We start from the raw sequence: 11,303 nt of genomic DNA on the forward strand, positions 1-11,303 counted from the left end.
ACATTATATTAATTTTCTCACAAGAGTATTTCTTTGTCCACTGAAATTATCCAAGACACCCCCCCCCCAAGCCCTGGAAAAATTGGGTCACTGTGAAGCAGAATCTCCTTCGCACCTGTTTCGTCAAACTTCAGGCTTCCTTGATAGGAAAGCCTCTTAAAATACAGTGGCCACTTTCCTATGACTAACAATTACTATACATCTCATATGCACATGATAAAATCAGAGCTGGATGTTTTCTGATGCAGTCAGTTCTCAGTTGCTTACACTAACAGAAATGCTAAGATGACATGATTTACCTGCTGGGTTCTGAGCTGACCAGACAATGTCCGACCACAGATTTTGGTCCAGATTGTGCTTGATTTCCAGTCCTGTCCATACAGCTTCCTCAGGCGTGCTGTGCTGGAGTAGGGGGCTGGACTTGTTGGGACAAGAGCAGAGTTTATAATGGATATGGTTCCTGAAGGGAGCTCTGGTGGCCTAGTGGCAAGAAGTTGTCCTGCAGTCCCTAAGGAATGCAGTTCAAGGCCACCAGCTGCTCCATGGGAGAAGGATGTGCTATTAGTCTCCTCCCGTGTAGTTACTGCTCTGAAAACCTGCCAGAGTGTCAGCTATGGGTTGGTTCCAACTCTGTATTTTTTAAACATTTCATATTATTTTTTTCCCCTTGTTGTACACTGTTGAATCAGATCCATGGGTTGGTTCCAACTCTGTATTTTTTAAACATTTCATATTATTTTTTTCCCCTTGTTGTACACTGTTGAATCAGATCCAACTGACACAGGAGGGGATTGCTCCTCCTTCTCCAGCAAAGCATCTGGTGGATATTTTTTTTGGGGGGGTTATAACGTTGACTTTATTGTGGGTATTGCAGACAGCACTGCCTATCCCTGAAGAGGAACTGACAGAGACCAGGCTCCCAGTTGAGGAAAGCCCTCCTACCCCTAACCCACATTAACATGACATATCCTGGTCCAAGAGCAGTTAGTAAACACAGGGCTAGTAGTCCCTCACCTTCCAACCAACAGGACAGTAAAAGGTTCTGCCCACTGTTCTGTGAACTTCATTGAAAGCTAGATCACCCTTGAGAAACCCCATAGCCCCAGCCCATAGGCTCCCTCTGCCCAGAACTGCTCCCCACACATAAGTAGCCCAGTCAGAGAGAGAGACCAGCAGCAAGGGATCAGCTACAGGCTTGATGGGGTTTATTCTTTGCTGTGGCTGCCCTGGCCTCAGCTGAAGTTGGGGGAGATTTCCTCTTGGTTACCTTCTTGCCTTGGGAGGCCTTGCCATTGCACTTCTTGTTCTGGTTGGCACTCTTCTCTTTCTTCCTGGATGATACTGTCTCCACCATCTCCTCACTGGAGGGCTCCTCCCGTCTGGGGTCACTGTAGCTGTCCTCGCTGTCCAGGTCTTCCCGGCTATCTGGGCTCGACTCTGACATCCTGGCCAGCTCTCTTGGGCTTAGCGTTCGACCTAAGTCTGGAGGTGAATTTTCCGACTTCACTGGGCTTTTCTTCTTAGTCACCTTGTTCTTCTTGATTTTCTTCTTCAGCTTTGCCTTATCCTTGTCTGATGACTCCTCATCTTTCTCCTTGTCCTTTTTCTTCTTTACCTTCTTGATCACCTTGTTGCCCTGGCCTTTCTCTGTGGGGCTGTCTGAGCGCCAGATGGTGATGGGAGCTGCTGAGTCAGGGGTCCCTGTGGTGGTGCCAGTGCCTGCGCCAGTTGTTGTGTCAAGGGTCTTGGTGGTGGGCCCCACCTGGGTTGGGATGGGAGGCTTCCTTTCTTCCTCTTCTTCATTGAGGTCATCTACAAACTCATGGTGGATGGGGTGATGGATCACTGCCACCGAGACCGGCCTGTAGCTTTTGCACCATCCATACCAGATGCGTTCCACATACTCTTCCTCTGGGATGAGCTCAAAGCATGGGGTCTGGATGATCTTGAAGCAGGCTGGGGCCCCGTCTCGGGAGCAGGCTTGGCCCGCATCTTGCGAGCTGCTCCTGTTTGTCTTCTCTGAGCATTCCTTCACCCAAGAATCACAGTCGCAGTGATTGACAGCATGCAGGTGTAGCTTGCAGTGACCACAGTCGGAGATTAAGGGGTGAATGATGTGCCCCGCACACTGCTTGTGTTTCCAGCAGCAACTGTCAGTTTCCTTGAAGTCACCTTCAGAGGAGAAGATAGATGTGTCAGTATTGGATGTCACACCAGACAGATGTCCTCTCTCCCAGCTGTTTATATCCTCGCTCTCTTCCCAGCTCTTGATCTTGTTCCCACTCTTTTCCTCAACCCATCTTTCGATCATCACTGTCGTCCTGACCCACATCGCTTTCAGCCCCGTTCCTTGTTTCTACGGGGCTCCCTCCTCGCAGAATCCCTGCTCTGAACCTCAGCAAGGTCAAGCCCTCAACCCAGTCGTAAACCCCAATCTTAGTTTCACCAAATGCCCTAACTCCGCCTCATGTTGGCCCAGCTTCCCTCCCACCTCCCCTGACAAGGTCTTGTCAACCCAATTCTGACCTTTAGCCTCGTTCTTCATCCGGGACCTCACTGCTCCTCCCAGGCCCCCTTTGACCTACCTTTAACCCTAGTACCTCTCCTATCCTCTCTCAGGCCAAAGCCTTATGGCCGCCCAGGTCCAGCCCTCAATCCCATCCCTTAGTTATTCTCCAGCATCGGGTGGATTTGAACTGCATGGTTTTAGGATTACAGCACAACTTCTTGCCACTAGGCCACCAGAACTCCTTGACTGTATAGTACACAACCACAACCACAACTATTTCCTGAAGATAGCTTTGAGAAAAATGGAGATCCAGTAGAAACTTCCCAAATATTTTGTTGTAATATTAGGGCCACTCAGTGTTTTGAAACAAGCAAATCTGAATCTCTGTATAGTTAATGAAAGTATCGGCATGCCACTTGGATGAGGTGAAGGCAGGTCAGAGACTCCACAATGTCCAGTCTCTGTGTTTTCCACTGTTGGGTTGGTGCTTCTCAAGAGCTGGACTGTGTTTTAAGGGGCTGACATGAGTTCCTTTAGTGGGAACAGGGCCTCCTCTATCAGCCTAAGGCTTCCAGAATGGAGCCATGTTTCTCAGGCTAGTTGCTCCTGGTGCCCCCAGGGAATCATGCTTCTCTGTGACTCTCCTGGAAACTGCGCTCTGTGAACCTTCACTCACGGTGGGGCTGTGATGTGGGGAGATGATGGAAGCAGAGACTGAATGTGGTGGGAGGCCAGGGAGACAGCACATGGCTTTTCCTGTTCAGGCCTTCCTCAGTGAGGTCCTCAGGAGCCTTTGGTAGGCAGTGTGTGTGACTGTGGGTCCACACAGCCTGGCTTCAGATATGACCATTCCACCTCCTCAGGATCTATGCCCGAGTTACCCCCATTTGTGCAATGGGGATACTAGCACCTATGTCCTGGTGATGTTATGAGTGTTTAGGATGATAGCTAGCACACATTCAGCCCTGGCTAACTGGTACTTCCTGTGCTGGCAGAGAACTGGCCATTTCATTATTGCAGCTGGAGAGAAAAGGGAAATGAAGCTCCTTTCACCTGGAGGTGGTAGGGTCGTCCCAGCGTTTCCCAGTTCCCTAAACCACCTTTCATCAGGGCTCAATGTTGGGTTTTCTCCATCACTGACTTGATTTCGCCGTGTTTCAGGTGGAAGCCTCCGTGGAGCCGGTGCCAGGATGCCCAAGGGGTGTGGATGACCAGCCGTGCAGTCCCGACTCAGCCCAGGCCCGGATGCCGCCGCCTGGAGAGAACCACCCCGCGAGGGCCGCCAGTGGACCCGCGCGCGTAGCCTCCTGACCGGAGACCCCGGCCATCCCCTTCTGGCCCAGGGGCCCAGGACGCAGGGGAGCAGCCGGAGGGCGCGAGCGTCCGGAGCCCACGGCTGGAGGGGCGCACGGTGGAGGGAGCCGGGGGAAGGGACCCTGCTGCCGGCTGGAAACATTTTCCCGAAGCGGCTCCGCAAAATGACCAGCCTGTTCCGCCGGAGCAGCAGTGGCGGCGGTGGCGGCGCGGGCGCGCGGGGCGGCGGGGGCAGCGCGGGGGCCACCACCACGCAGGAGCTCAACAACAGCCGGCCCGCCCGCCAGGTGCGCAGGCTCGAGTTCAACCAGGCCATGGACGACTTCAAGACCATGTTCCCCAACATGGACTACGATATCATCGAGTGCGTGCTGCGCGCCAACAGCGGCGCCGTGGACGCCACCATTGATCAGCTGCTGCAGATGAACCTGGACGGGGGTGGCGGCAGTGTCTATGAGGACAGCTCCGACTCCGAGGACAGCATACCCCCGGAGGTAGATAGTCCGCACACCACAGTAGGCATGTAGATCTCTCCCAGCACCCCGGCTAACCCCTTGCCTGCGAGCAGCCTTCGTTCTCTGTTCTCTGTTCTCTGAAGGAAGCTACGCCCAAGGCAGTCAAGGACTTAGTGGTGGACATCGTGCATTCATTCCTTCAGTAAACACTGAGCATTTCTCAGTGGTGTGCCAAGCACAGGCTAGGACCTCAGCGAAGCCGTGTCAGAATTTCTGAGCATGTTATGAAATGCAGATATTGAATCCCAGTCTCCAGGTTTAGAAACCCTGAGTTCAGTTTCCCAAAAAGGGCTCTTTTTGAACCTCTGCTCTAGTTGTTGACATTGATATTGTTTTGTTAGTTGTCATCAAATCAGATGACCATGGCGACACTGTGAACATTAGATGTTGTTGTTGATTGCCTTCTAATCAAGCATGACTCATAGCGACCCTGTGAACAAAAGGCCTGAAGCCCCTCCATAATTAACGACATTTATCAAAGTTCATGGAGTTTCCAGAGGCTTGTTGTCTAGGAAGTGGATGCCACTCCTGAACATTAGATAAGTCAGGGTTTTGTCCTCACTGCTCACAGGCCAGTGGGGGACAGAGACAAAAATCAGGTGTGACAGCCCTGCAGGGAGGCACTGTGATGGGGAACAACCGAGGCAGCAGGAAGGAGAGGGAGACTTTGTGGAGGTAGAAGTGACTCAATGGAGTCCTCAAGAAGAGTGAAGAGTCTGGGGGCTGGGAGGAGAAAGGGCCAGCTTCCTGGGAAGATGGCTCAGAGGTGGTGCGGAGCATGGCTTGGTGGGGAAATGGCAGTAGGTCCTAGACTGAGAGTAGAAAGGGGTATTTGGGCTGTGTTGCTACCTGCCCCTTCCTCGGCTGGCCTTGCTGATGGGAAATCGAGTGGGACATAGGGACACAGAAAGGGGTGATGTATCTGATTTGCCTGTTCACCCCTCACTTCTATATTGTGGAGCTGGGTTTTCAAATATTACTTCCCACTGGCTGATCCTGGCAAGTCTAAGAGGGGGCCTCGGCAGAGAAGGAGACAGTGGAGAGCTTGTAAAGTCAGAAGCAGAATTCATCCATTGAGTCAACATCCTCTGACTGCTTCCTACGTATCAGAACTGCTCTTAAGTGCTAGAGGCATTGGCAGTGGGAGTAAGGGATACTCAAGAGGTCCTACAAGCCTCTCTCTAGGGAGGGAGTTTGGGGAGAAGGGCCACCCACCCCATCCAAGTCAACCTACCCACAGTGCCTACAGTGCTTGATGTGGAGGGCACAGATCGAGGGGTCACAGGCTGTAGGCGTGCTTAGAATTGCAGCCCAGACAAGTTGCAGGTGGGAGTAACTCTGTTCTTTGAGTCCCAGCCAGTGGCCAGTTCAATCCTAAATGCTTGAAATGTATTATCTAATTCAGCTTGCTTGGCTCCACAATCAACACTCTCGATACTAGCAGCCAGGAAATCAAAAGATGAATTGCATTGGGAAAAATCAGCTGTCAGGGACCTCTCCAGAATACTGATGAGCAATGATGTCATTCTAGAGACTTAAGTTGCACCTGATTTGGGCCATGGTCTTTGCAGTTACTTGCCGTGCATCAGAGAGCTGGCCAGTGACTAAGGATGACAGAAGAATTAATGCTTTTGAGTTGTGGTACTGGAGAATTGTATTGAATATACCATGGACTGCTAGAAAAACAAACAGGTCCGACTTGGAGAAGGTGTACCCAGGCTGCTTCCTGGAGGCAAGGATTTGGACATACTTTGGGCATGTTTCAAGGAAAGACCAGTCCTTGGAGAGGCACATTATGCTTGGAAGGGGGAAGGGACACCGCCAAGAGAGGAAAACTCTGGATGAAATGGATTGACCAGGGTAATGGGAGTAGGTGTGTCAGGGACAATGAAGTTGGCTCAAGATGGAGCAGGGTTCAGAGCTGTTGTACATAGGGTCGCTAGGAGTCACAAGTGACTTGATGGCACATAACAATTCCCACGAAATTTGCGAGCTGCTTTTATTGATTGGCCTTGTTTGCGGTGGGGAAAAATGAGTCTTCAACACAGGCAGACAGTCCCTGCTGGTCAGTGAGCCATCCTGCTCTCCCCCCAGAGGGAGGTGTTGCTGGGGCTTCTCTCTGTAGAAGTGGTAGAGGCAGAGCTCTATGCAGGCAGCTGCTGGGTTCACCCAGAGTTGCTTGTAGCACTTGGAGTGGTTCTGGTACCTAGGAAGCAGTCAGGGGTTGTTGATTCAAGGGATGAATGTTGCTGCTGATTTTACAAGCTACCTACTGTCTCTTTCTCTGCGGAGGCCCCTTCTTTGACCTGCTAGCATCAGCCCAGGGGAAGGAGTATTGGAAAACCCAGCTCCACAATATGGAAAGGAGGGGTTGGAGTGAGTGCTGTGTGTGTGCAGACAAATACAGGTCTTTGGAACCTCAGCCTCTCCTGAAGCCTCCGTTTGTTCTGACAGGTTGGGTGATATTCCCTCCTCTGTGGCACCTGCAGTCCCTCCAGGGTTCATCAGTCCCCAGGAAGGCCTGCTATGTGTGCGCTTCCATCTTACTATGAGTCTTGCTTTCTGGGTTGCACCCCTCTCCACCCTTGGCTGGGTCCCAGCCCCCCACCTTTGGAGCTCTGGCTGAGCCCCACGGCTGGCAGTTCCTGAGCCAGCGGAAAGCGCTTCAGAAAATTTATGAGCAGCAGCTGGAATGACAATAACTGCTGACTGGAAAAAGCCCCCTCTCTGGGAGCTGATGGATGGTGGGCTGGCCCGAGGGGTATCCTCATCGTGGAAGAATACCACCTGTCAGATAAATGGCCCAGACCCTGCCCAACAGAGCACCTGGCAGGCATCCATCACCCATGCTGAGTTAAGCCAGGAGGCTGCAGGGTCAAACACCTCAGCGCCTTTAGAGACAGAAGAACCACTGCACTGTGGCTGGTCAGGGTGGAGGGGAGGGGTGGGCACAGGCAAGAGCCGTGAGGGGGCTGGGGTTACTGTCCCCAGAGATGTGGGATCAGCCTTCCTTTCCAGAGCATGACTGGCTACTGCCTGCTGTCCTGGCGTTTCCCATTCTTGTCCTGGAGCCTCCACTCAAGGTCTGCTTCCCAGATGAACAGGAGCAGCTGAGAGGAGAGGGTGCCCGCTCAGAAGGCCATGGAAGGAGCAGGGTTCAGAAACCCTTCATTGGCTTTCTTTTAGAAACCAGACCTCTTGCACTTTTCTCTACTCCTCACCCATCTCCCTCAGACCAGCCTCAGTGGAAGAAGCTAGGCTGGCCACCGGAGAGGAGGGGGTCCTGCCTCCAGGCCACAGCCTGGAACTCTTCCTACAGAGCTGAGGGGGCCAGAAAAGGGCGAGTGTGGGCCCCTCCGTTGTGCTAGCACTGCGGGCACCAGAGACATGTCACTGCACAGGAACAGTGCTCCCAGCCCAGTCTGTGTGCCTGGATTTCCTCTTATAGAAATCTGGAGTGCGCAGAGCAGTGGCCTGCGAACAGCTCCATTCTTCTTTCCCTGCAAAAGCATCTGTTTAAATACTTTCCGCCTCAAAGGAAGGAGCATTTGTCCATTCCAGGGCAGGAGGCCTCCTTGGGCTGGCCTGGTGGAGAGAGAGTGTGTGTGAGTGTGTGTGCGCGCGCCCGCGCGTGTATGCATGCATGTGTGATTGTGCTCCTGAACACTCACCCACTCTCTCTAATGTGTCCCCAAGACTCCCCGTGTGCCTCAGCATGGCTGAGCCCAGGCCAGAGGTGTGCTGGTGTAGCCTATGCCAGCCCAGGCTTGCCTAGGCAGCTTCAGCAACGGCTTCTGCAAACTCACTGGAAATTCAAACTTGGGGGCTGGTGACTCTAGGATTTATTCGCAGCCTCTGAGCCCTTTGCTTCTTGGAGACCCTTGGAGGGCCCAGTTGTGTCCTGTGGTTTTGGAGGAGATTGTCACAAAGTGGAGAGGGGAGCAAGAGGCTGCTTGGGGTGTGTGATGGGGAGGTCTCCTGGTGGAGGGCTGTTCCTGGCCCCAGGCTCTTCTGTGGACCTCTGGAAAGGGTCCAGGTAGCAGAACTTTGCCCAGCATGTGGCCTTTCCACACCACCACCCCCTTCCTGACTCCTGGATGGAGAGAGTGGGGAAGGAGCACAGACATCCTGGACAGCTTCCTTGGCACCTGCAGGACATGCCTACAGGAGGGACCTTCAATGGGGAGTCAGAAGACAGTGGTCCAAGTTGAAGCCCCAGTTTAAAAGCAGAATGTGTAAAATGAGTGTAATGATTTCTATTCTGCCTTGCTGAGAGGTGAGATGATATATGTGGAAGTACTTTGAGAGAAGATTTGAATTACACTTCTTTAAAAACACTGAGTTATTTATGAACAAAATCACATACACGCAGATGAGTAAAGGGATCATGCTCTCACTGCTTGGTGAGTGTCACACAGTAATCCCACCCAGGTCACCTGCATTTAGCTCAAAGGCAGCCTCTTCCTGTCCTTACGCCCCACACCCCTCAAGGCTCCCCTGCTCTCAGTTCAGAATGTGCATCTGTTTTGCCTGTGTTGAGCCTTTCTTAGGTGGGTAATGCCGTCCGTGAGCATTCTTCGGGGACATGTGCTCTCATGTCTGCTGAGTAGGTCGGGAGCGAGGCTCTGAGGTACCATGTGTTTCCCTTTAGCTAAGTTTTTCCAGAGTGATGCTTGCATCGGCTTACACTCCCACCATCCAGTGTGCAGGAGTTTCCTGGCTGCATGACCATGCCCATACTTGGTATTATCTGAATGTTGTTTAAATCCAAGGAAGTACTGTTAATATTTCTTTTTCTCTTGTCTCTGATTTAGATCTTGGAAAGGACTTTAGAACCTGATAGCTCTGATGAGGAGCCCCCGCCGGTGTACTCCCCCCCAGCCTACCACATGCATATGTTCGACAGGCCTTACCCTCTGGCACCCCCCACTCCACCTCCCAGGTAAGAATTCATCTTCTCTCAGACTCCAGGGTGATGGGCAAAGGGGTCAGGGGCTGGGTGAGTACAAACACGCCTGAGAAACTTGGATAGGCCCACAGTAGTGTTCCACCAAAAACAGACCTCTGCTGAAGCAAGAATTTCAGCTAGACACCAGTGAAAACTTTCAACATATAAGGAATCCAGGAACAAACATTTGCTGAATTCCTGTCCTGGGCTTACGTGGTATGCTGAACACAGCACATGACACAGAGTTTAATAAAGACCAGCTTCTGTTTTCTGGGAGCTTTTGTTAAGTGAGATGTGAGAGCGGAGATAACAAATTTTTGGAATGCATGCAGACATTACTAATTGATCTCTGTGCTCTTTCCTGCTGAGTCAAGGTGAGACCTCAGAATCCCTTTTAAGCCAGTACTACTAGCAGGTACTGAGTTTAGTCACTTTCAAGTCAAAGGTGCCCCTGATCCAAGCCATGGTATTTTCAGTAGTTTCATATGCATATGAAAGCTGGGCAATGAATTAAGATGACAGAAGATGAATTGGTGCTTTGAGTTGTGATGTTGAAGTGGACTGACTATCCCCGTGGACTTCGAGAAGAACAAACAAGCCTACCTGCGAGGTAGAGCCAAGGAAGCTGTCACCTCCTCTCACATACTTTGGGCATGTTGTCAGGGGGGACCAGTCCTTGGAAAAAGACACCAAGCTAGGAAAGGTCAGGGGTCAGAGAAAGAGAGGAGGTCTCTCTACAGGGTGCACTGATACAGTGATTTGATTGTAACAATGGACCCAGGTATATTAGAGATTGTGTGGATGGCATAGGCCATGGCAAGGTTGATCTGTCGTTCACAAAGTCAGTGTGAGTTGTCGTGGATGTGACAGCACCTGGCAACAACAAGCAGATACTCCTTGACAGTCAGTGGAACAGAAATCTGTGTCTTGTACCTGGGCAAAGCCTATTGTGGAGAAGTTTAAGGAAAGGGGGTAACTACTTATTTTTGGAGTAGTTTGATGATGGAAGGCAGGAGAGAAGACTGGTAGGTCCCTAGTTATTTCTTCCAGATGAGACTATAATTTGAAATACTGCAGTGAAGCTAGCTGGCAACAGGGTCCTGTGGGTCTTAGACGTGGCTGGTTTTTCTGGGCCATGTTAGAGCTCAGGGATTGTCACCCTCTCCTAGAATCAATGTTCTTTCTGAGATTTTTGCACTTGTAGATTTTTGTTGTTGTTGTTGTTGTTAAGAATGAAAAGATAAAGTTACTGTTGTGTAGAATGGTGAAGCCTAGACTTGTCTTAGTGACTCATCCATTCTAGGGATCTTGGGGAGCCCCAGCACGGTAGTGGTGTTCTGTTACTATACAGGTGTGGATAACAGTAACAGCCACCTTTTCATTGGCAGAAACTGACTCTTTATATATACTATCACCTTAGAACTGCCTAGTAACCTTTTGTTATCATCCCATTTTACAGATGGGAAAACTGAACCTGAGAGATTTTACAGCTTCTCCAGTAAGGCTGCAGTTGAGCTTCGGTCAGACTGGTTTCAAAGCGAATACTCTATGTTCTTAGGTCCTTTCACCTCCCTGATAGAAAAAAAAAATCTCTGGGATTACAGTTTGGGGAACTGAGGAAATCCCAGAAAGCTCCATGGAGGGGGACAATGTTCTGAGTTTAAACATCAGGACCCTTCTTGGGAGTCTGTACCAGGAGATGGTGGGCTGTGGTGGGGAGGGAGGGAGGAGTAAGTGGGTAGGTCTGCACTTCTGCAGGGCTCAGAGTGAAGCTGTTCTCAACATCTAAGGTATTTTTGCAAAGGATTTGCTTCTTATTTAGGTAGTGTGATTCTGCCTATTTTTTCCAGAAGGCCGTAAGAGGGAATCTTTGTGTAAACTTGGTGTATGGAGGTTCTAGCCAGGTCTGCCTTCCCCTCCCCTGGCTGGGTCCTCGGCCTGGTATATATATATATACATATATATATACATATATATATACATATATATATACATATATATATACATATATATATAC

The 11,303-nt window shown here is 50.8% G+C and overlaps 1 protein-coding gene and 1 pseudogene across 1 annotated transcript in view; one reads left to right on the forward strand and one right to left on the reverse strand.

Moving 5' to 3' along the window:
• Window positions 1-1,183: 1,183 nt before the first annotated feature.
• On the reverse strand, window positions 1,184-2,332 carry LOC102860388 (annotated as a pseudogene).
• A 1,655-nt stretch (window positions 2,333-3,987) lies between these two features.
• Window positions 3,988-11,303, forward strand: part of CUEDC1 (CUE domain containing 1) — a 16,701-nt gene continuing 9,385 nt past the window's right edge. Inside the window, exons 1-2 of the mRNA XM_006889254.1 lie at window positions 3,988-4,317; window positions 9,153-9,280. Coding sequence (XP_006889316.1) covers window positions 3,988-4,317; window positions 9,153-9,280 — 458 coding nt within the window. The remainder of the gene's footprint in view (window positions 4,318-9,152; window positions 9,281-11,303) is intronic.

Source organism: Elephantulus edwardii, unplaced genomic scaffold, assembly GCF_000299155.1.
Source record: "Elephantulus edwardii isolate Elephantulus edwardi_28Jun2011 unplaced genomic scaffold, EleEdw1.0 scaffold00077, whole genome shotgun sequence".
NCBI classification, from domain to species: domain Eukaryota; kingdom Metazoa; phylum Chordata; class Mammalia; order Macroscelidea; family Macroscelididae; genus Elephantulus; species Elephantulus edwardii.